We start from the raw sequence: 26,287 nt of genomic DNA on the forward strand, positions 1-26,287 counted from the left end.
ACTGAGGTAAGATGGTTTGATCCTGACCCAGCTGCACTGGTTGCCAATTAGTTTCTAGTCCCAATTCAAAGTACTAGTTTTGACCTATAATGTTTTAAACAGCTCAGGACTGCAGTACCTTAAGGACCACATCTCCCCATAGGAACCGACCTGGACCCTATGATCTGAGGCACTTCTTCTTCCACAATAGATCTGGAGAGTGGCAACACAAGAAAGGGCCTTTTCTGTGATGGCTCCCCATGTGCAATGTTCTCCCCAGAGAGGCTCGCCTGGCACCTTCATTATATTTCTTTAAGCGTCAGGTGAAAATGTTTCTCTATAATCAGGCCTTTGGCTAATTAACACTCTATTGCCTTTTTGATGTGTTTGTGGGAGTGGGGTTATTGGCTTGCTTTTGTTTTATTTTGTATTTTGCGTTCTCATTTTGTATTTGTATGTTGTGAACTGCCCTGGAAACTTTGGATGAAGGGTAGTATACAAATTTAATAAAGAATAATAATAATTACTGCAGCTGCCGCTTCTGCTACTCTCCTGGTTTGGCAGCTGGGGGAGCCAGTTTTCATCAAAAGTAGATCATTTCCGCATCCCTCACACAATGTGCAAATAAGTCCTGATGGCAATAAAGGACACTAGTCCTGTAATTGTACTTACCGATGGATACTTGTGCTGATTTATGGCCATACCTATGCTACTTTTGACCAAACTCAGGCTGAAACCAGTTGCCCATTCTCAGAGTCTTATGGTCTCATGATAGACAAGTCATTGATGCCCAAAGAAAATACAGCAGCTGTCCTTGGAGAAAATCCTCCTATTAGCTACGCATATCATTTTTGCTGGAGGAAAGCCCTGAGGGAAAGGATAGCTGTTACTTTGTGCAAGTCTATTTGTCCTTGAACATGTAGCACATAATAATATTGTTTTACAGGGCGCAGTTAGATGAGATGGCAAGAGATTTGTGATTGGATCTCAAACTGTTTTTTAAAAGAAAAAATGCAACTGCAGGTGGGCCTGATTCATATTAGGAGTTACATAGCTGGGAGACGAGACTTTAAGCTTTTCTCCTTCAGCCAAGGTGAAACATCTGGATTGGATTATTGCAGTGTACTCTACATGAGACTCCATTTGAAGAGTCTTCAGAAATTGCAATTGGTCCAGAATGAAGCAGTGAGAATAAAGGTGGATGCTTGCTTATGGGAGGCCTGCAGGTGGTGATTCCAAGCACAATCCAAAGTGTTGATGATTATCTTTAAAGCCCTAAATGGCTTAGGTTCAGGGTACTTATGCAAGCACACGATTAAAGGTGGCCAACCTTTAATATAGCTGATATAAACAAGGCCAGAGATTCTGGCGGTGCACACGCTGCTGACCTCTGATTTGCTGTCAGATGTGTTCAATCTTTACACAGTTCTGGAGTCAATGGTGACTGCCCCATGGCCCTAGCCACATCTTGGTCAATCTCTTTGGCATGCTGTTCTTCTTCCACTCAACAATTGCTCCTTTGCCCTCCTCTGCCAGGTGCTGCCACAGTTCTTTGCTTCTTGGGTGTTGGGGTTCTTATAGGGCTGTTTTTAGTGCCAAAAGCCCTGTGTGTAGTTGTCTAGCCTTGAAGATAGGTTTCAGAAGGACTCTCTGGGGTTTAACAGTCATGTTTGGTCAACTGTGTCAGTGTTTGCACACATCTGCTTCCTCAGATCCCAACATCCCTTTTTGTCTTGTTTCTATTTGTCTAGCATCTCAAAGGTCACACTGAACCCCTTAGCCTTGTTTTCAGCCTCTGATAAGTAACATCAAGAATACACATACATACACACATGCATCCTTAACAACTGCAGAAGACGTGCTCATGGACCTTCTGCTGTAAAATCTAGTTTGGCCCACAGAATCTACTCTGAAATGGTGTAGGATGCTCAGCAAAGGGTATGATTCCATTTGTTCAATAGCTGAAGCATGGTAGAACTAAACAGCATAGAGGTGCCAACTTTGTTCTACTAGAAAAAGGTCTCAGGTAGATTATTTTTGGTGTCTCAAAAGGGCAGCAAAGCAGTAATTATTTAATTTATCATAATTGTATTTTTAGTGCCCAATGAGAGGAGCTTGTGGAATTTTCTGCCTTAGGTGCCAAAATAACTTGATAGCCCTTGGGTACTATGCACCTTGATGTGAGGTGGGGGTATGTGCCCACTAAGGCACTGAAGGGTCTTGGACCAACTCAGGTATGGTGAGCCTGCAACCATATGAAATACACACATCCTGGGTAGTGTCATCTACCGTATTTTTCGCCCCATAGGATGCACTTTTTCCCCTCCAAAAATGAAGGGGAAATGTGTGTGCGTCCTATGGGGCGAATGCAGGCTTTCGCTGAAGCCTGGAGAGCGAGAGGCATCGGTGCGCACCGACCCCTCTCGCTCTCCAGGCTTCAGGAAGCTATCCGCAAGCCTTGCAAGCCCGGCGGGAGTTCCCGCGGGCTCACAAGGCTTGCGGGCAGCAGCCTGCAGCCCCGGCGAGTGTCTGCAAGCCTTGCGTGCCTGGTGGGAGGTCCTGCCGAGTGTGTGAGGCTTGGGGCAGCAGCCTGTCGTCCGAAGCACGGGAAGCCCTCCGGAGGGCTCCCCGTGCTTCAGGCGAGTGTCCGCAAGGCTTGGGGCAGCAGCCGCGGCTGGGGGGGAAATAATTTTTTTTTATTCATTTCCCCCCAAAAAAACCGAGGTGCGTCCTATGGGCCAGTGTGCCTATAGGACAAAAAATATGGTAATACATCAGTCATGCTGTTTCAGGCACTTGGCTCTGAATATTTGTTCTAGATTAATTTTAAGATAATCCAGAATTCTTGGCAGAGAGAGTGTATCCTCTTGCACAACAGACTGTTCTTTTAATAAGGCTGGTGGGTATAAATAAACAACTTACTGAAACACTGGGAAATAATTGATTTATTGTTCTTGTTCTAACCTTTTGACCTGAAGAGAGAACAGGGTGGTATGGAGGGACAGAATTAAAATTCCCCTCAAAACTACTGCCCATATTCAAACTAAAATGCATATAACTGTTTTCTCTTATCTACTGCTATATTAAATGAAATAATAAATATCCAAGGCCTTTGCTTATAGCCTTTTAAACTCTGTTTGGGTGGTGTGGTTATTCTTTTTGCTTGTTATTATGGTATGTATTTTTATATCTTTGGATGAAGGGCAGTATAGAAATTTAATGAATAGAACAAAAATAATAATAAAATAATTACTGAGGAATTTATAAAAGCAATGTATAGTACAGGAAGTCTTGAAATATATCAGAATCACCATTCACTAGTTGGAACGTGGAATTGTCATATTTTAAAAGGAACAAAAATGCAGCTTTTGCAAAATACAAGGAGGAGAAGGAAGGAGATTTTAAACTTATTTTCTTGCTGCCTGTGTTCCAAGATCTGGGGGTCCCTGCCTCTGAGACAAACCTGTCCTCATGTTGAAAGAAAAGGTAGTTCAAAAAGGCTTACTTAAGGAAGAAAACAGGATTTGTCTCCATCAAACATGCCAAGTTTGAATGGCCTCTGCTAGTAGTGTTTGTAATTAGTTACACTATTAATAAATTGCCTAAAAGAAAAACAAGGCAGCCCTTTTTTATCTAAGATGTTGACAGATTATGACAAAGTCCTGGCCTTGTCATCTCTCGCCTGCCTTGACTACTTCTTGTCTCTCATCTTCCCTTGATCCACTTGGCTGGCAGAATTATTCAGCTCTCTCATCACTTGGACAGCATGACATGGACACTTCTCCTTCCATCTCTACATTGGGTTCCTGTTTTCTTACAGATACTGCATAAGTTGCTTGTCCTTAACTTCATAACCCCCCATAGTTTTGCCTCTCTTATCTATTCAATCTTATATTCCATCACATCCCTTCCTGCAACCTTTGTCCACCCAGCTTCATCATTTTCAACTATCCAGAGTTCCCTCACACCCTGAAGTCATTATGCCCTTTCTCTCTTCCTGGTCCTTATAAAAGGAACTGCCTTCCAGAATACCACCAAATGACTACCTATCTTTCTGCCTTCAAGCTCTACTTTTAAACTCTACTTTTTACAGGGAGCCTTTGAAACAGTCAATAACCTATTGTAACTAAGCCACAGTATGAGTAATTTAAACATTAGTATGTTTTTACCTGTGCCTCCATTCTCCCCACCCCCACGCCCTGTATTTCCCTTTGTTTATTTTAGATTGTAAGTCCCTAGGGTTGGAACCTATCAATCCTGTTCTTTGTAAAGTTTGATGTGCATGGACGTGCGGGTGACTCAGTTTGTAGAGCATGAGACTCTTAATATCAGGGTTGTGGGTTCGTGCCCCATGTTGGGCAAAATATTGCTGCATTGCAGAGAGTTGGACTCGATGGCCCTTGTGGTCCCTTCCAACTCTACAATTCTATGATTCTATATATAAAATAAATTAGAATAACAATAGTCTGTTTCAGTTTCACGTGGTGCCAAACTATAAAAGGAGCACAGGAAACTTTGATTTTTGTTGGGAACAATGCTAACTCTCTCCATTTTGGTGACAAGAAACTTCTTTCTGTGGTGTCTGGACTGTGATGGCGCTTCCACACCTGCAGTGCTTTAAATAATGAACATGCAGCTAGGAACAAGGCTGCTTTCTTTGAAGCACTTCTATTCTGAGCCCCACCAGAGACTCAATGACCTACAGTGCTGTTGAGCTATAAATCCTTTTCCTTACTTTTCCATATGATTAAGCTGCTGGTAATGAAGCCATATCAACTATTGCACCAACTTCAGAGAGTCCTGCAGTAATACCCAGCAATACAACACAGCCATTGACAAGCAGCAACACAACAGAATTGCCATCTGGGAACTTCTCCATCTCAACTACTAAATCAACAGGTAAAAAGGCACTGCATCATTTATTCCCTTATGGGATGTCCACACAATTGCACCATCAAATTATTGTCCTCCTGTGTTTTCCCAGTGCTTCTCTCATATTTTCTCGGACCAGAGAAAGTCCGATGTATTGGAGGGTGGGGGTGGGATGGGACAGGACAGTAAAGTGGCCAAGTAGGGCAGCACGGGTGGGGCTCTCTCAACTTCCCAACACTGCAGGTCATGGCTGTTTACCAAGAAAAGGAAGGGAAAGGTGTGGTGCAGCATATGGTGGCAGGAGTATGGCTGATTCTCAGTACTGTTCTTCCATCTAAGAGGCATACTTTCCACGTACTTTCAGTGCATCTTTTAGTGAGTGTTAAATTTTATGTCCTTGTGTGTTTTTTTGTTTTGTTTTTATAATCAATATATTAATTAATGCGAAAGCACTTTCCTGGCTATATATATTTTTAAAAATAAAAAATAGTGCAATTCTGCTTAAATAAATGAGCCAACTTTATACTGTTATAATACTACTAAAAATGGCTTTTCTAGCCACCTTTATTTTGGCCAATCTGTATGTCTGATCCAGAACAAGCAGTAAACACTATGGGTTGTGACATTTCATTGGCAGTAATTGGGCATCACTCTTGAAGTGTTTTAGCACTAACTAAGTTAACTGGGTTAAGTTAAGTTAAGTTAAGTGCTTTAGCACTAATTAAGATAACTGGGGTGTTGTTGTTTTTAAGGATGTGCCTGGGGAAACCCAGCGAGATGGGCGGGATATAAATAATAAAATAATAATAATTATTATTATTATTATTATTATTATTATTATTATTATTATTAAGGATCAGCCAGGCACTTGGGTGAATTGGTCCCTCCCCACCTACTGTACCCAAGTTGACAACAGGACCAAACTAGATAAAATAAAGGGAGAGCCATGGCATTATATCCCATGTTTTGTTTTGGGGATTGTTTTTGCTTTTAGTTTCAAGCAGCAGGGTGGGGTTGGATTGGCAAAGTGCTCCCAGGGGTTAGGATGGGAAGTGTTTTGACGCTTTCCTCTTGCGCTATTTCCCATATTTATGTCATCCGGAAGTAAATCTGCTGTGCTTCTGGAGACATGACACAATCCTGATGCCATTTATCAAGAAAGATTCCAGTAAATGCAGAGACATGGTTTGGTTTTAGAACTTTTCAGACATTCCAAGTGTGTCTGTGTGTTCTTCCTTGTAGATCAAATATTTTCAACTGAGGCAACAAATGGTACAAATGTCACCACCCCTGAAACACTCACTGCAAACCCCACTTCAAATACAACAGTGCAAGCATCTACAACACAGGGCAGTTCCAGAAATGAGACAACTCAAAACACAACTTCAACACCACTTCTGACATCTACTTCTACAGAGCTGCCAAAACATACGTTTTCAAATACCGGTACACCTACTGCAACTGAAGCTGGTGACCATAGTGCGATGGTAAGAAGCATGAAGGATTTAGATTGCTGCTTTGGGTGCAATGAAATAGTAGGACAATCTGATTTCTATATTCAAAGCTAATCCCACTAACTAACCAATTCATTGCTTCAGTCCTATTGGAAAGCGTCTGCAAATTGCAACTCTATATTCTATTTCTCTGTCAACTCCAAGTAAAACCATTGGAATGGGGATGGTTCCACTGGGATGACAGTTTCAAAAAGAGGGGGTTGATGGGATGGTTTGTCCATCTGGAACACCTCTAGTGGAATGCAAACATTGCCTAATACTAAAGCCAAGGATGGGCAGCTTCCAGCTACTTAGGTCATGTTAGCCCACCAGAAGGTACATATTTGGCCCACAAGGCCTTTCCCCCAAAACCATGCCCACCTGCCAGTGGGTAGGGCAGCTGCATTCAATCCTGTGGGGTGCTGCTTCATCAGTGCATTTCCTGTGGGGAACACCCTGGCAAAGCAGACCCCTGGAGAGAGCAGGACTGAACTGTCCATTCATCAGCTGGTGAGCAAAGAGTCCAGTCCCACTGGGTGCTCCCACCATTCTGCAGATCAACTTCTCCCACCAAGCTATCAAAGTTGCCCCACAAGATGGGGGGGGAGAGATAAGGCTCTGCCCCTCCGGGCAAAAAAGATTCTCTACCCCTGCACTGAGCATGATTATGTACCCACTCCTCCTGCCACAATGACAGTGCTTCTTCTCTTTCTTTTTGTCAGGTTAACATCACTTGCCTCAATATCAAGAACGTTAAGACCACTGAAGTGATATGCTTGGAAATCAATGAGGAATACTCTTGTGTAAGTAACAACCAGACCATAAAGAATTGGCAGGGTGGAAAAAGGCTTTTGGGAAGTGTCTGATGCCTGTTCCAACTTGGAAAAAGGAAAAAGTGGTGCCCATCCTCCATTGTTTTATGTTTTGAATGAATATTTGTGCAGTTTAGTTTTTCGTGGGTGATCCTTCCTTCTCTTACCATCACTACTACTACTACCATTCTTATTATTTGTTAGTCACTTTATGAAAAAGCAACTTAACTTTACATCTGTGACTTAACAGAATACAATATAAACGACTTAACTGTGACTTAACAGGATACAATATAAACAGATAAAATCCAGTTAAAGGGTTTTTTGTGTGTGCGTTTTAAGACAATCCAATGTCATCTTCTTGCCTTTAATTCACCTGGCTTAATCCATCTTCTATCTCCCAGGCCACTGTATTTAGCCTCTCTTTTTTTAAGTACTTACTTCTTATTAAAATTTACTTTACCATTGGTGCTGCTCTTAAACATGAGGGTTTGACAGTGGGAGAAATGTGTTCCCCTGTTACTTAGCAATAATAATAATAATAATAATAATAATAATAATAATAATAAATTTTATTATTTTTATTTATTATATTTATTATTTTATTATTTTTATATACTCTGAGTGGCTTCCAACACATATAAAAATATAATTAAACTAGAAGCTGTTGCCAGTGTTTTCTTTTGGTTGGACAGAGGATACTTTCTGCCAAAAAATATATATATCTCAGTTGGGACTGCTGTATGGTGCAAGGTGGAGGCTGGGATGTGCAGAGAAGGGGCTGGTTTACAACATAATCATATACATGTTTACTTTGAAATACGTGCCACTATGCAAAGAATGCAAAGAATTGCAGTCTTGTGAAATCCTATGCATATTTACTCAGTACTAAGTACCACCATGTTAAATGAGATGTCCTCCAACTAAGCCTGCTTAGGATGGAAGTTTCATTCACATGTCCAGAGAAGGAGAAATAAATCAAAGAATGTTTTGGAGAAGGATTAAGGAGTGCAGAAAAGCAATTGCAGAAAAACAGACAGGTGAACGTTATTCTTAATTAAAATTTATACCCCACATTCTATACTCAAGTGAGCTAACAATAAATTGGGGGGTCATTTTAATAATAATAATAATAATAATAATAATAATAATAATAATAATAATAATCTCAACATCTTCTTCTGAAATAAATAGCCCTACATCTAATTCTTATCCATGTCTATTCAGAACTAAATTCCACTGAGTTAAGTGGGATTTATTCCCCATTCCAAAGCAGTCTTAATCGAGTCTTAAAAGGAACAATTTCATTTATATTTGTTAAGGTGCTGGTGAGTCTTACTAGATAAATTATCCCAGAGTATGGTGAACACAACAAAAAGGGGTCTTCTATATTCCCAAGCATTCTGACCCTTCAAGATTAAGGGAAATCTAAGCAAGGGCTTCCCAGCATATTTTAGTGGACAAGGAGGCTCAGATGGCTTCTAAGATCAAGGAAGACAGAGCTAATGCAGAGGTTCCTCGGTGTCCGCTTGAAGCCTGACACCACTTTCACTCTCTGAGTGTGCTTGCAGTAATGAATGAAGAGATGGAACAGCACCCTCCCCTTGCCTTTCAGTCCTTCTCTGCTTCTGCTTCTTCTTCTTTGGCAATCACTCATAGTCCTTCTCTGAATAGTTATGCTGATTGGATCCAGAATAAAAGGGCAAGAAAATGAGGAGTGACTGGCTAGCTAGGACAAGGTGGGTGTCCTCAAAGAGGGTGGATCAGTGAGGGCACTTTATCCAAGGGCCCCCAAAACTAGAGTTTGGTGTTGCAGTCAAAGTAAAATAATTGCTTTGGAGTTTTAACAACATCTGTAGGGCCACAGCTTATCCACCCTTCTTTAGAGGAACCAGCTGCTGTGGAATAAACTCCTGCTGCTCCGTAGCAGTGGAAAGTGGCATTGGGATGGGATTCTTAATCTTACTGTGTTATTGGCTTCTGTCCTGTAAAGCACACACACACAAACTTGAATTTATGCCTGTTTACATATACTGGAAGCATATCAAGGAGAACTATGCTGAACATCTGTTGAAACAAACTTCTCAGGGACTTTACAGTTTAATATTGGAGCCACCTAGTGGATGAAATATCAGCAGGAAAACGAATAGCGTGCATATGTGTAGATGAAATACGGTACATTTTGTTTCATGATCACAAAATTCAGGCTAGCTATATTCTAATTCTATTTATCTGTTTGCTGTACCGCTTTGGTGTTCATTGGTGTGTAAATTTTCAGGGCTGATTATCATCATGTAAAACTTTATCTTAAATATCTGTGTTACCTTTTCAGCCAGTCAGGCAGCATTGCAGCCCTGTAATACTGCCATAATTTATATATTGAAATTAATGGCACTGCCGTTAGATCTGGCTGCTAAGCTTTGATTCTTTGTATTGAAGTTGCACTTTGAGTAAAGATTCCAATTCTGCCCCAAATGATTTATCTCATCTTTTTATATAGTTGTGCACATTCCCTTAACCTTTAAATCACTAGTGATACAGATACCGGTTATGGCTTCTAAGTGCTTTTAATAACATAATTAATAGGTCTGAATTTGCTCAGGCTAATGTTTCAGAACACAGAGTTCATATAATGATCAAAGTGATGGTTAATTGATAATTAATAATGAAATACATGTCAATGAGGAGCTTTATAATTTGCACAATTAACAAGGTGCAGATGGGAATCAACAAATCATAGAATTGTAGAGTTGGAATGAATCCCAAGGGTCATCTAGTCCAACCCCCTGCAATGCAGGAATCTAACTTGATTATACATGACAGATGGCCATAGAAGCTCTGCTTAGAAACCTCCAGGGAGGGAGAATACACTGTCTCTTGTGGGAGTCTGTTCCACTGTCAAACAGCTCTTACTGCCAGAAAGTTCTTCCTGATGTTTAGTTGGAATTTCTTTTCTTGTAAATTTAACATTAACATCCACCTAACTTTATTGGATTATCCAGCTGGAAATGGAAAAGTTTAAGAGTAAACTTTGTATTCAAAAGTCAGAGACAGGCATATGAAACTATACCATTCATGCAATAGCAACAGCTCTCTGACCTGAGGGATGCCCTGTTAGGGGTGCTCCTAACAAGTACTCAACACAAACATGAATACATGTTCTGAAGCTACTGTGAAGACTAGAGTAGGCCCTGTTAACTATACTATGGCCTGCAGATGTCCACTTCAGAGTGGACTTTCACTGTGGTGGCACCTGAGATTAGGCAGGCACCAACTGCTAGTTGATTTTGTCAGCAACTAGAAACATACCCCCACATCCCTAGGTTATCCCCGATAGTCAATACAGGCTCTTGCCATCTCTGGTTATTGTGGCATAACAATGATTTTAATCAATAACAATAAATATTATGCAGAATCAATGTCATTAGGAAAAGTTCCAGATTTAGTGTATTCATAAAAATTGACATTGCTCTCAGCCATTCTTTGAAATTCCCACTCTTCTGAATTTTGTAATGAAATTTCCCAACCAAGTCCTGTGTGCAAAAATGCATTTACTAGGGTGAAATGCATGCATTAGTGGAAATAGCATAAGCAAATACATTTTATTATGGGAAACTGTTTCACAAAACTGTGCATATTAGGCAAAGCTGCATACAAAAATGTGCATGTAGGGGGAAAATTGTCTTAAAATTCTAACGGATTCATGAGGACTTCTAAAAATATTTTTCACAAAGTGATGTTGTAATGTGGAGAACTGACCTTAAGTATGGAAAAATGGGAATTCAGATAAACCAAAAGTGACAGATTTGCCCATCGCTAGTCTGAGCTGCTATTTCTGAGAAAACTGATAACTGCATCTGAGTTGTGCGTAGATAGAATAGACTGAGGTACTTCTCTGTTTTCCTGTTGCCCTTTCCCAGTAAACTGCTTTATATCTCTGTTCTGTACAGAGGAAACTCTGACATTCTTTCAAGAGTTCTTTCCACAGCAAAGGAAAAACACTACAGAGGAGTGTTTTTCCTCAAACCTATCAAACTAATGTTTATGGGAACAGTTTGACTAGGTTTTATTTTAACTTCCATTTTCCCAGGCATAAAGTATTCTGTGACAAATAATGTCCTCCCCCCCCCAAAAAAAGCCATTTGTAGTGATAGTGAAGTTTGCTGCATATATATTTTAACTGGTCTGATACTTGGGCTTGGAACCTGCCTATCTAAAAAGATCCTTTCAATTAGAAATCTAGCAAGTGAGAGACAGCTGGGCTAGAGTCTTTTTTCCTGATGTGCTGGAGTGTTTGTTTAAAGAAGATGTTTGTTTGCTTGTTTGTTTGCTGTTTTGTTCCTTTGTAACATGGTGAAGCATTAAAAAATGACACACACATACACCAATCCCCTGTAACTTAAAGTAGAAAAATGCTACTCTGTCACTTAATTCAGCTGCATATAGACCAGGCTTGAACTAGTAGCCATCGCTATGCCTTGTGATATTGAGTTGCACAAGTTAATTACATAATTTGCACTTTCACTACATTTGTTTTCTTTAATGAAATTTGCAAATACAAAAAAAAACCATCAAGTTAAAAACGACAGTGGCAGCGATGATTCTAATAATTTGTATTTTTACTCCTCTTGCTCTTGTCACAACTACATTTTAAGGAGAAGTTGGAAAGAGAGTGTAAAGCAGAAAGCTGGAGGCATGAAGACAGATCATGGTGGAGAGGGAAGATGGAGATACGTAGTGACGAGAGAGAGAGAGAGAGAGAGAGAGAGAGAGAGAGAAATGGGTCTCAAGTTGTAAGTTGGGGTTAAATGTGGGTGATGACTACTAAATTATATGTTGGGTGAACCTTTTCCAGTCAGCACCATTGGGGTGACCCTGAGTTCTAGTCCTATAAACGAATATCAGCAGGAGTCTGATTCCAGAGAAAGATCAGGACCACCATGTTGTTGGGGGAGGGAGTATTTTGCTGTACTGGGCCCATGCCCAAGCTAGACTTTGACCTTTCAATTTTAAGCAAAGTCTATAGCAGGCATCCCCAAACTCGGCCCTCCAGATGTTTTGGGACTACAATTCCCATCATCCCTGACCACTGGTCCTGTTAGCTAGGGGTGGTGGGAGTTGTGGTCCCAAAACATCTGGAGGGCTGAGTTTGGGGATCTATAGTCTTGTAGCATGACAGTTACAAAGCCAAACATACCATTCTCTCCAACTGCTTTCTGAGAAACAAGCCTGCTCCCAGTTTGGGGGATTTTTTTAGCCAATGAGTTAAGCCTTAGCTATGATTGATCGGCACATGCTATAGAACAATTCAGAGCTGAGTGCCTCAGGGCAGATGGAATGAATCAGGAAACATCTTCTCCAGACAATGGAGAAGGAACTTCCTAGTTCATTTTGAAGTCATTTTGAGTTTTTCCTTGAGGTGAGGGTGTGCGTGACTCTAGTTTTTCTTGAAATTCATACAGAAGAATGGCTGCCTGGGTCATTCTGAAGGAGCTTTCTGGTTCATTTTGAAGCTGCTGTTCATATTCCCTGGTAGAGGAGTGATTGCTACCCTGAGGGGGCAGGATTCACCTAACAAGCCCTGTCAGAGAAAGCCCCATGCAAGGACTTGTACTCAAGAAATGAAGTCCCCCCCACCCTGTCTTCCCCCTTCTAAAAGGAAATGCAGTTGAGGGTGGGGGGCTATAACATCAACAAGTGGATTTGCAGGTAGACATTCAACAAGCTAAGCTTATATTCTAAAATGGAGATACAGTTGTGGAAAAGATTTAAATGTCGATCAGATTGGATCAGTTGGTCAGATATCTTATTACTTGTATGTGGACTCCAAATTATTTGGAGGACCCGCTACCCTCACCTGCAAAAGAGAATACAGATTTGCATAAATATGCAGAAGAAACAAATCATACAAAACAATGTGTGATCTCTTGTGAGATGGAAAACCTAATCCACAGCATACTGAGCCCAGAAAATCTTGTGCACCCCTGGGGATTATGATGTCCTATAGAGGACCAGGCACTTTAAACCTTCATAGGACTGGAAAATTCAAGATCAAATTTGTAATGATCACAGACTGATAAAGTGTGATTTATCAGGCCAGGCAGGTTGTTTATTTCAGCTGTATCATTTCTGTTGTTTGAGGGAGGAATCAGTTGACTGTCTGGCTGCCAGTTGGGAATGTGTCGAGGTTCTCTTGGGTCAAGTTTGTGTGATACAGATTACTCCAAGTCAGATGGTCTTGACACAAAAAAAACTACATTACTTGTGCAAACAAAGCAATATTATTTATGTGAGTGATAGTGTTTGAACCATGCATCAACAGAAAATACCACTAGGCATTGTGATTGCAGCTGCTACCAATTCTATTCAGCTCAGTGTAAACCATTGATAGAACAGAATAAAACAGCCAGCGGCAAGAGTGTGCAACTCGAGTTAATTTGATAGGCCAAGTTCTAATAAAAATTTCCCATGAATCCAACCTTATCTCAAGAAAATGCTGTAATCTTTTGTTGTGGATTCCAGTTCTCTCTAGAATGGGCAAATATTAACAATCTCATGTTTTGGTTGGAGATTGAAATCTGGATCTTGAACATAACCGGAAAAATGGGCAAAGAGCATTTGCCAAATGACATAATCCCTTCAAAAACAGATGTTTTCCCTGATGTACACTTGGGAGCATTAAGTTTGTTGTTCTCTTAGGAATCATTTGCCCCAAACCATGCTGTGAAGGCATGATGGGAATAAAGTTACATATATAAAAAATGACAGGAGAATAATGAAAACCACAAAGGCTATTATATCATAATGGGTAAAAGACTGAGCCAGCTGAGCCAGGAAGTCTTGAATTAAAATTTTGCATCTATCACTAGTTCATTCAGTGGCCTCCGGCAAGCCAATCTTACTCAACTTCAGCTCCCCACCTGCAATATGGGCATAACAACAACAACAACAAAGAGTTGTATCCAGCCAAGTCTTACTTGGAGTAGACCTATTGAAATTAATCAACCTAAGCTAGCAATGCTCGTTAAAATTGTTACAGATCTGGGGCTACAGAGTTTGAGGGTGCAAGGGCACCCATAACTGCTAGAGTTTGTGAATGTTAGAAAGTAATAAAGGGGTAGGATTTAACTGATTTTTTTAGTACAGTCATACCTCATGTTACGGCCGCTTCAGGTTATGTGTTTTAGGGTTGCGTACCGCGGGAAACTTGGAAGTACTGGAATGGGTTACTTCCGGGTTTCGCCCTTCGCACATGTGCAGAAGCGCCAAATCGCACTGGCGCCTGCGCACACATGGCGCTTCAGGATGCGAATGCTGCGGGTTGTGGACGTGCCTCTGTCACGGATTACGTCCACAACCCAAGATTCCACTGTATTGAAGGGAAGATGCCAATCCAGTGAAAAATAACAGGTGGAACTCCATTTCCATGCCAAGGCATCACCTGGGATAGATGGCAAAAGGTGCTGATGGCCCATCATAGAGAAATCCTTGGGTCTCTGCCAATGAAGGTTGCCAAGTTTACACTGAGCGATGACATAGGTAGCAGGAAAATTGTGACCCTTCAAAGGCTTGGAATAGCAGAGAGAGGGGGGGAGCAGAGAGAAGGGGAAGAGTTACTTGGCATGGGACTTCTGGGAAGGAGAAGCAGGAAGCGGTGAGAACTCCATGTGGGAGGCTGAGGTGTGACACTCAGAAAGCCTCTGAATGCAATGCTGAGCTCCTGTGAAAGACCAGCCACTCCTGAGATGCGAATGCTGTAAACTCTGTACTTTCTACACAAGTTGTGATTATGTGTTAATAAACCATATTTCTTAAAGACCCGACAGTCTCATCCACATCTTAATTCCCAGTGGGAACACAACCCTGGAGTCCCTGGAATCTTACTACAGTGGTACCTCTGGTTAAGAACTTAATTCGTTCCGGAGGTCCGTTCTTAACCTGAAACTGTTCTTAACCTGAGGTACCACGTTAGCTAATGGGGCCTCCCGCTACCACCGTGCCACCGCACGATTTATGTTCTCATCCTGAAGTAAAGTTCTTAACCCGAGTTACTACTTCCAGGTTAGCAGAGTCTGTAACCTGAAGCGTTTATAACCCAAAGCATTTGTAACCTGAGGTACCACTGTACCTCTCAACAAAGATTGAGGGTGGCGCGTAACCTTTGTAACAATACGAGTAACTCTGCTCTGAGTAGGACTACCATTTGATACAACCATAAAGATCACTTAGAAAACATACACAAAGAATTTTCAACATTCTCTCATTATTATTACTACTGTTATTTATTAGACTTGTTAGCTGCTTGGTACCAAATGACTTGTCTTCAAGTGACTTACAGCAGTTAGAGAAACACAAACATATTACAGGCAGTGACTATTTTACGTGCATCTGATTGACAAGCAATCACGCACATGCTCATCTCTGCCAACCCAAAGTGGCCTGAAAACAGGGCGGAACGGGGCATGCTTATGCGCACTCCGCCAATGCTCATGAGGGTCAGAAAGGGACCCCCCCACACACAGACACAAAAAATGGTTGCTGCCTGTATACCATATATATACACACACACACACATACACAGGAGCCTAGGACTTGCTGATCAGAAGGTTGGTGGTTTGAATCCCCGCGACGGGGTGAGCTCCTATTGCTCGGTCCCTGCTCCTGCCAACCTAGCAGTTCGAAAGCACATCAAAGTGCAAGTAGATAAATAGGTACCGCTCCGGCAGAAAGATAAACGGCGTTTCCGTGCACTGCTCTGGTTCGCCAGAAGTGGCTTAGTCATGCTGGCCACATGACCCGGAAGCTGTACGCCAGCTCCCTTGGCCAATAAAGCAAGATGAGCGCCGCAACCCCAGAGTCGGCCACGACTGGACCTAATGGTCAGGGGTCCCTTTCCCTTTCCCTTTAATGTACTCTAGCCATATATAAATTAAATAAAAGCTTCTGGTGGAACATTTACTGACTCATTTCTAACTTTCTGCCTACACATGGAGCTATCATCTGAGAATTGCAGAGTTTCATGAATGGATCCATGGTTGGAACCCTAGATTTCTGACCACTGATAGCTTGTTACTGCTTACCTTGGCTGAATTTACATAAAACAGAAAACATAACACTTGACTGAAATACTTAACACCCACTCTCAGGCTTCTGATCCACCAAACCTGCCTATTCTAGAACTTCGTGTGACTTCAGAATATTTATTTTTAGCTCTGTTTCACCAGAGTCTGGCCCTGACCCATGACCCACATGACATGTATATACTGAATTCCAGAAGCTCCATCCTGTTTGACGCACAGATTGACCAAAAGGAGGAAAAAGCTGCGAGGCCCTAACTTTCTCCTCAGTCTCCTCCCTCTCAAGCGCCACTATTGTTTGGAAGAGGGATCACCTTATTTCAATCTCTGTGTGGGAAGATTTTATCCATTGTGAAACCCGCAGTGAAAGAGCCATCTGAAATACGGCATTTCCAAAACAGGAAGGCCAAGTGTTTCTTTGTTATTTCCCTCTTCTCCTGCCTGGTGACAATGAAAAAGGAGGTAGCGCTTATGATTTCAAAACAATAAGAGCTGCCTTGGCTTCTTTCCCTTTAAAACCTTACAGAAAATAATCCTAAGTAGGATCCACTTGGTCACTATGTAATATTAAAATGTTTTTGATTATAATGGCATATATTGATTATAAAAGTCATCAACTTTAAAATTGCTTTTATAGAAAATTATTATTATTTATTTGCCATCAATGCATACAGATGTGAAATTGTTGACAAATATTTTGGTTCATGTTCCCTCTTTTTGTTAGTTTATCTTTTATTGTTTAACAACTGTGTTCCTGATTCTGTTCATCCAGTGTAGCTATCACAGGGCAAAGTACGGCTTTCATTGGCACAGCTAAAGCAAAGCTTAGTCCAGAGCTTAGTTTTCCTAAGCCCTGTAGCTCTGTTCTCCATTAATAATGTCATGATGAAACATCCACACCCCAGTACTAATGCACCATCATATAACATTCCAATGGCCACTTTGGGCAAATTATACCAATTAACTAGATGAGGGAATCTGTATCTATGTGGGTTATAGCAAGGAACTTGACCTTTGTGGGACTGGTTCACCCACCCCATGGAGTCCTTTGCTCATGAGGTCCACAAGCAACTGCCACTGATATTGTATTCTGTTTCTTTGGAAAGCTTTTGAGTTCTACAGAAGCCAGTGACAGCCTACTTGGCTAATTGATACTGGTATAGTATAAACTAATGCTGAAGAGAACATTTGTTTAACATCTGTTTGTTTGACTTTTCTTTTCTGGCTTTTTGCAGCACCAGTTCAAAAAACAAAAAGGAATGGACCTAACAAATGTAGTTTGTGAAGAAAACCCATCTCAATGCAATATCAAACTGTCAGAATCAGAAGTGAAGCGCAACTGCATACTGCTGGTTGAGGCAGCAAATAAAGGTCAGTTGAGTAAGTTGGTGTAAAACTTGTGTATAGAGCAAGATATGGTTTTACCGAGATTGTGTATATATGTCAGGGAGTGAGCGGCTTGTTGTAGTTAGATAACTTATCTTTCAATGAGTTCTTTTGTCTGTTTTCATTACTTCACACTTGGGAGGGTGGTGGGGTACGGAAAGCAAAATTGCATCTTAGCTTTCATCAGTAATCACTGTTCGTTCTCAATGCATCATCTGTTCCTTAAAAGGTAAGATCCTCCAAATCAAGGTATGGAATTCCACAGTCCCAAGAATATCCCATCCAATATCTCATGCTTGAAAAACATAAAACAAACACTATAGTACTAATCTACAGCTGTGTGTGATGGGCATCTGGCTGTGAATTTTATGTTGTTTCTTCCCTTCCAGTTGTTATTTATTGAAAGTTTGTTATGAATTGTACCCACGCCCCAAAAGATGGTGGGCATTTTTACTCCTGAGATTTAAAGCAGTTCTTGCTGCAGTTGCTATAATACAGGAATGGGGAACCTTTTTCAGCCTGAGGGCCACATTTCATCATGGGCAACCTTGAAGAGAGCACATGACAGTGGTGGGTGAGGCCAGAGCCAAAAGAGTGCAGAGCTGTAAGCTGTACTGTAGGCTACATTCTGTACTGTAGGGTACATTCCACTCACAAGGTCTGGCCCAAGACATTTTGCTGTCTGAGACAAATGACAAGATGGAGGTACAAAAGCCAACCAAAGTGGCAGTTGAAATTTACTTCAAAACTGGCAATAGGATACATACCCTCCAAGTGTCCTGATTTTTCTGGGATGAGCCCAGAATTCCTAAAGCCATCACAGCTTCTGACTGGATCCTGGGGCTCCCCAAGTTCCCCCAGCCACTGGACAGGGGCCACAGAGGCACCTCCTGGGGCAGCTGCAGCATTGGGAAGGAAGCATGAGGCCTCCTTCCCAAAGTCTACTTAGCACTTACTAGACTTTGGCAAGAAGGTGGGTGGACTCTTGGACCCTGGCAGAGCCCTCATGCCTTCTTCCCAAAGCCATAAAAGCCTCTCCTCTTGCTGCTTTCTTCAGGTGAAGGAGAATAGGCTTTCCCAGCCAATGCACCGCTCCCGTGCCTCTGATTCCAGACTGTCCAACTATAGTAAAGTTTTCTCTGGCAGGTTCAGTGTTTTGTTTGCTTGTTTCTAGTTACCCGCAACTTCATTGCTAGATGATAACCAATTCATAACCTGCAAAATGTAAGCCAACTAACAACACCAAGAAAAAGAAAAACGATGTTTCCCCCTGCTTGCGTTCATCCTTTGAGTGTGACCTATCACTTTCCTGGCTGCATTTGTGGCACTGCAATAAAGTGGTATGTTCTCCTTGATCCATAACCCAGAGCTTTCCAAAGGTGCTACTGGAAGGAATTTTTAAAATTTATTTATTTTGTTTCAACTACGGCAGACCAACACGGCTACCTACCTGTAACTGCTCCATACCTGTTAGTGTCTTCCACCTGAGCTGGCTGTATCCCTCTGCCCCAAGGCAGGGCCAGTTGTACCAGCCATGCAAAAGCCAGAGGATTCTATACAAACACACCTCTCTCTCCAATCTTCACCCAGATAAACAAAAGACATTAGCACAGTTCAAGTTTTTAATGTGTGATATTTTAGTGTATTTTTGGTTTCTATGGAAGCCGCCCAGAGTGGCTGGGGATACCCAGCCAGATGGGCGGGGTACAAATAATAAATTATTATATTATTATTAAGGATATATTGTGGCCAGGCAAAGGCGCCCATGGACAATGCAAAGCCAATGAGGGGTGTGGCCTGGGGGAAGTCCTGAGAGCCAGGCAGATAAGGCTGGAGGTTCAGCCTATGGACCAGACCCTGTTTTTATAATATATTTTATAATTATAAAATATTTAGTGTTGCCCAGAATGCTCATCCACAATTCAAACACATTTCCTTGGCATTAGCAATCAGGTGCTCTTATAAAAAGCACAAGCGATGTTTTGGTGATATAAGCATGTGTGCGAAGATGCTTGTTGTCCTCATAGTCTCTTCCAGTTTTACAACAATGAATACCAAAGAAAGGTAACAGATGGACACAAATTTTATTGTGTGATGGATCTTTTGTTTGTTTTGAAATCAACAGGTCCAAGTGCATTAGAAACGGTTCTTCACCAGAAGGCAGCATTTTTGGAACAGGTAATAAATGAGGGATAGGTAATAAATTAAGAATGTGGGGGAGCTGAGTTAGGTACAATAAGAAACCGCAACATCTAAAATATGTTAAAATCTGGACAAAATATGTGAGTGCTAGTAACTCTCTGTCGTAGAAATCATATGAATGTCCAACTGTCTCATTAAGATGTTAGGAGTGCCCCTTTCCCTCTACAGAGCTACAATTTCCAGGCTTCCATGGAAAGATGGATTGACTGTTAAACCACTCTGGTAATTTGTGGCTCAGTGAGGGGAACAGGGGTCTCCGAGCCACTTTCAACATGCTTAACAAACTACAGTTCCCAGGATTCTTGGAGGGAAGCAATGACTGTTTAAAGTGGTTATGATACTGCTTTAAATCCTTTTACTTTGAACTAACATGTGGGTCCCTGCTGCCACTTTTTAAGCACTGCCCCCATCAAGTCTAGCCACAGCACGTTGCCACTGGTTCAGCATTCAAAGTATCTTAACCAACATCCATCTATCTATCCATCTCTCCAGTGCTTTTTTCTGGGGGGACAGGGGACGCAGGGGGCATGCATACTCCTAAACATTTTGTGAGTCTTTGTACTTTTGTCCATTTACTGTATTTACTTTTCCTGATTTGAACTATAAAATGGTGATTTTCTTGAGTACCTCTAAACATCGTTTTAGAAAAAAGCACTCTACCTATCTATCTATTTCTCACTCTTACACACACACACACACACACACACACACACACACACACACACACAATATGTCTGCATATGATTTGCTTATATAAATTCTGTGGAAGGACGTGTGGATCCAGAATTGGCCTCCACAGTCAGTTATGGACTCACAAACCGTGTTTATAGAAGACAATCTTACTCAGCTACGAGTGATCACCAAAGAAGAAGAGCAACATTGTTCTGACTAAACAGAGCATATAACAACATATTGAGAGAGATATGCCACAAGTGGTTTCTTCTTCTTTATTATTATTTATATTCAGCCTTTTCCCCAAAACCAGGCCTTAAGGCAGAGCACAAAAATTAAAACAAACATGAAAAGCTAAAAGCATAAAGGATAACAGTTAAAAAGTAATTAAACTATAATAGAATTAACACGACATGAAAACAGATCTATAAAATCCAGTAAACAAAAGTGTTTTCCTTAAAAACAGTCAGCTCCCAAAAGCCCACTGGAATAAAACAGTCTTCACTTTGCTGGCAGAAATATAAGAAGGAGGGAGCCTATTTAGCTTCTCTGGGAAGGGAGTTCCAAAGTTTGGGATCAGCCACTGAGAAGGCTTTATAAAGTCATCACCTTTGTGCAGTCATCACTTCTGAGCCCAGTCAAGTTTTTATGCTGCAGGGGTTTGGCCAATTATATTGCTAGACCTACAGTCCTATTATAGTTTTAATAAAGGTCTCCAGTAGTAATTCATTGCACATTTTGGCACTTTACATCTTTGAAGTGTAATAATACATTAATTAATTAATCAATCCTCACTATTCTCTAGTGAGGCAGGTCTCTGCTTGTAAAGCTGGACTCCAGGCACCTATAAAAATAGCACTGAAAAGCTAAATGTGCACATTGCTGCCACAGCTGTCATGCAGTAAATCTCAGGGAAAAACCACTAGGTGAAAAATTAATTTTGGAGATAGCTGAAAATTAGATGTGATGCAGGAAGCAGTAAAATGTGAGACGTAAGGGTCTTATGCACTTCAGGGTCCCACCCAGAGTGGCTGGGGAAGCTGGGCCAGATGGGTGGGGTATTATTATTATTATTAATAATAATAAAAACTTGATTGTGGGTACAATTCATAGCACTGAAAAGGGGAATTGAATCATTTCCCATATGCTAATATACAGGATGCTAAACTGAGCATCAGGCAGTGTGATATGGGATTTCCATGCTGGTTGATTAGGGAGAAATTCTATTTCGTCTGTATTTAAAGGCAAACTTACCCAATTTGCACTTTTCCAAAACAAAATGTGAACCAAAACACAACCATCCTTCAAAATTCACACTTCTCTGAGTTTTGCAGTGCAGTTCTTGATCACGTAATGTGCACAAAAATACACATACTAGCTGTGCTTTTCTTCTGGAGAAAAGGTGCCGGTACTCACCATGAAGTTGTTACAGTAAGTGCCACACATTTAACCAATGCTTTTCTTCTAAGGAAAAAAAATATGTGCTGGTACCGTGTAACCTTGAGTACTCCCAGAAAAAAAGCACTGCATACTAATGTAAAACATATATTAGTGAAAACAACATACAAAAATGTATAGTGTTAGGGAAAATGTAATGCAAACATCTGTATATCAGGTAAAATTGCATTAAAAAATGTGTATTTTAGGAGAAATCTCCACAAGCTCGACTGACATTTTAAGTACTTTGAAAAATCTGTGCATGTGTATTCACAGGGCAGCCCAGGTATTAGGCAGGGTGAGGCCGCTGCTGCTGCAGGTGGTGGAAGCCCCTTTAAGGGCATTCCCATGAGTGCCCCACCTGCCCCACTGCCTCCACCATTGGCAGAGAAGTAGCGCTGATTTCTGGTGAGGGCTCAATGGAATCATCTCACCCAAAATTGGCACCAGTACCAGCACCACTGATGTGCTGGTGGTGGAGGCAGCAGGGTGGACAGGGCAGGGAAGCACTTCCTGTTTCTCCTCAAGTGGTGAAATGGCACCCGCCGCCCCTGTGTAGTCAGTTGAACAAATTTCCTTCAAGAAGAAAATAAACCCAAGGGTGGATAATATTATATTAAAAGTTGTAGCAATTTAAGATGCCCCATAGAACTGTTCCACTGGTTTTCACTAGGGGCTGCATCAATACTTCCCTTTTTTCAGGGAAGAATTTTCAAAAACGGTACCTAGGCTATGGCTTAATCTTATATGTGAAAGTAAGTTCTACTGTAAGTACCTTGCAGTGAGACTGTGATAGTAAATGTGTCTGTAAATTTTATGTTTCACCTTTCCCCTCCCAACCCTACTTGAAATTGAAAAAAGAAACCAAACTGAGAATTTTGGGTGTAAATGGGAGAGCCTCTGAATGTAATATGCTTCCTGTTTATGTTAATTTTGGCTCTGTTCTGTATTTTTTCAGCTAGGGATAAAGCCCCACAAACAGGAGGACATTTCGAGTCACAAGGACTATTCCCGGAAGACACTTATTGCCTTGGTCACCTCTGGTTTGCTGCTGGCATTTCTGGGATTGGCTGCATACTTCCTTATGAAACGACAGAGCTGGAGCCCCATGGGAGAGAGGCTGGTTAGTGCTTATAGCTGGCAAAACAAGTAGAGAGATCTCTTAAGTTCAGCAGGAGTGTGAAAGGAAGAATGGTGGAAGCTTTTGTAGAGACCGCTTGCTGGCTAAGAATTTCAAGTAGTTAGCTGTCTATTTCAGGAGTTTAAAGAGAGGCGAGTGATGGTGAAAAAGATCTAGTGAGCTAGCTTTTCTACAAGTTAGCTATTTTCTATCAATGAACACATCTTGTTAGACCCGGGGGGGGGGGGGAGTGTGGTTGTTCCAAAAAAGTTGTCCCCTACCATTCAACCAAAAAAGTTTAAAGACAATAAAGGACATGAGAAATAATGTTATTCTTTGATACATGGGTTGCCTTCCTGTTTTTGGTTCCCTCTTTATAGCTTGCATTGTGCTGCCAACATCCAACTTCTAACCCTAACCAGTTATATTCAATTGTAATTACAGCTGTGTTTACAGTTTAATATTTTGAGATGTTCGTATATTGGTACAGAAACTCAGCAGGCCAAGAGCTGAAATTTGTATTATACTTGTTTGCATGTATAAACAAGCCTGAAGACCCCCCCTTTTTTTAAAAGGCAAATGAACTGTAGGAGGAGGCAATGCAAGAGGGAGCAATATTTTTCCCAATAGCAGAAATGCCTGAGTTAAAGATCAAATGTTTCTTTTTGGTGTGAAATCTAAACCAATTTGTTGTCCACTTGATTCACTTATCTAACACTGCATTTTGTTATTATTTATTGCCTCCTCCATTTAGGGAGAAGATCCATATTACACAGAAAATGGTAGCCATGGCAACACTGTGGTTTCTGTGGCCTCTCATGAGCAGTCTGACCTGCAGGATAAACCAAACTTCAATGGAGGGGCTCGGGAAAATGGGACTGGTCAACCAACCTCAAAAAATGGACATTCAACCAAGCCCCATGTTGTGGCTGATACTGAACTGTGAAAAGGATATGGCCAAAAGTCTTATTAACATGGCTTGAAAGACCAGAGTGGAAATATAGAGGAGCTAGAGTGCAAGGGTGCCATAAATGGAATCATTATCCTTTTATTTTTACAAAGAATTCAAAAATCCCATTCCAAAGCATACATTTTTAATGAGCTGCCACAGGACTTAGGGGTGTGTACAAGCTTTCGTTTGTACACACTTTCGTTTATACAAGCTTTCATTTGTACATGAAGTTAGCAAGCTGCTTCAATGGGCTTGTTCATAGTATATTTTTTTGCTCTCTCTCAGACCAAAATGAGATGTGACTGTCCCTTACAACCATCTATCTAGGGAAATGATAGGGGTGCTTCTCTAGAAATTTAGAGTAGATTTATCATTGTTAGGAATTTGATTTTCAGCTCCAGTGCTGATTAGGGGGAGGAATGATCTCTTCACAGTGAGAATAAATAAAAATAATGAACAATAAGGCATTTAACCACCTAGGTCAACTATTCTGAGTACTGATGCACATGATGACCCTTTTCTTATGACCCTTTTCAACACAAGAGAACCGGTGAATGCTCAAACACATGGCTGTATTTTGCCTCAACCTAGCTCAACCCACATTTAATTTTTTTCAAGATACAAAAAATTGCCATTTGGATGCATGTAAGGTGTATTTATTGGTCCAAGTCACTATACTAAATCACTGAAAAGGCAACCTGAGAGTTAAACAAATTGTGTGCATCAAACCTCAGGAAACCCACCAACATTCTTACTTCTTTGGTAGGTACCATTTGTCATTCCCACATCCAGATCCAGCTCAGACATCTCACTCCAGCCTTTCTACTATGTGATGCAATGCCCTTAACACATACTGACAAGAACTCAGCAGCCGACCCCGCAAGCCTTCTGAAGTACCATTTGGCAATCACCAAACAACATTAAACACTTCAATAGACTTGCTTTCAGCAGAAAACTAGATGGTTTTTCAGGTGAAAAACATTCTAAAATATTGAAAGGCAGTTCCATATTCAGCTAGGAACTGGCATAGGTAACTGGCCCAAAACTACAAATGTTGCTCATGTCAGCGAAATATTTCAGCTAGAAGATTCTGTCTCCATTATTCCTAGAATAACATGTAAACAGAAGCAATGACATAAAGCAAATGATGTCGGCTAGGAATCAGGGGTCGCTAATCAGTGTCCCCCAAGATACTGTTGGGCTCCAGCCCCCATCAGCTCCAGTCGGCATGGCTGATAGCCAGTGATTGTGGATTTTCATAGAATCATAGAATTGTAAGGGATCCCAAGGGTTAACCCCCTGCAATGCAGGAATCTCAACACCCATCTAATTTAAAACCATACAAGACCCTGTGTGGCTTTGCAAATGTGTTAGCAGTTTTATTGTTGCACCATTGTAGTCCAACAACACTTGAGGGCCACAGGTTCCCCTGCTATAAAGAACAGAACAAGTCTTAAAAACATTGTTCTCAATCCTAATGAAGCTAGTCCTGTTGAAATTAATGGGACAAATCAGTTACAGTTAAATTGATTGTACTGTCAGTTCTCTTAAGCCTGCAGTCTTACGTGGAAATAAGCTGTATTGAACTTGTATATGACTTTTGTTGTAAATTAAGTAAACTGACTGTTTGGATGCTTTGAACCCTGTTTCGAAACAAACAAATGAGAATATGTTTGCAAATGTAAATCTTTGCCTTAATCACATCTGGTGTCTCTCTTTATATATATTTGTTTTGCTCTATATATTTGTCTCCCCCCCCCCCAAAAAAAAAAGAATACTAGGAAGCGGTTTCCTTATGTTGTGCTTTATTATTCCTATCCCCCATGTTAAATGCCATTCTGGGTTTTGTTGACTCTGTATTATTATTTTTGTATGTTGTACAATACAGTACAAAATATGAATAGGCTTTGAAATGAATTACCTTTTCTTCCCCCAACCCAGTCAGTATGATCATTATTATTTTACATTTAAACTTACAGATTATCAATAGGGATAATACAGGAAATTCTAATATGAATGATGCTTGGATCTTGGACCAAATAGTTAAGGGATAATGTGTCCACCATCCAGTAACTTAGGCCCCATCTTCACAACACATTTTAAGCAGTACTGTAGCACTTTAAACAGTCACGGCTTCCCACAAAGAATGCAGCTTATTAAGGGCACTAACAGTTGTTAGAAGACCACTATTTACCACATTGAGCTACGATTCTCAGAGTGGCTTAACATCCTGTCCCTCATTCAGGAGAACGCTACAGTAAGCTAAAGGAGCAACAACCAGGTAG

The 26,287-nt window shown here is 41.0% G+C and overlaps 1 protein-coding gene across 2 annotated transcripts in view; it reads left to right on the top strand.

The window, feature by feature from the left end:
• Window positions 1-25,936, top strand: part of CD34 (CD34 molecule) — a 134,921-nt gene extending 108,985 nt beyond the window's left edge. For both annotated transcript variants that reach the window (XM_083745611.1, XM_083745610.1), the window contains 7 exons: window positions 4,732-4,878; window positions 6,094-6,338; window positions 7,067-7,147; window positions 17,469-17,604; window positions 19,745-19,797; window positions 22,889-23,053; window positions 23,805-25,936. In XM_083745611.1, the coding sequence (XP_083601737.1) occupies window positions 4,732-4,878; window positions 6,094-6,338; window positions 7,067-7,147; window positions 17,469-17,604; window positions 19,745-19,797; window positions 22,889-23,053; window positions 23,805-23,996 (1,019 nt within the window). In that variant the 3' untranslated portion in view covers window positions 23,997-25,936. The remainder of the gene's footprint in view (window positions 1-4,731; window positions 4,879-6,093; window positions 6,339-7,066; window positions 7,148-17,468; window positions 17,605-19,744; window positions 19,798-22,888; window positions 23,054-23,804) is intronic.
• Window positions 25,937-26,287: the final 351 nt, after the last annotated feature.

Source organism: Podarcis gaigeae (assembly GCF_964106915.1).
Source record: "Podarcis gaigeae genome assembly, chromosome: 6".
NCBI lineage: Eukaryota > Metazoa > Chordata > Lepidosauria > Squamata > Lacertidae > Podarcis > Podarcis gaigeae.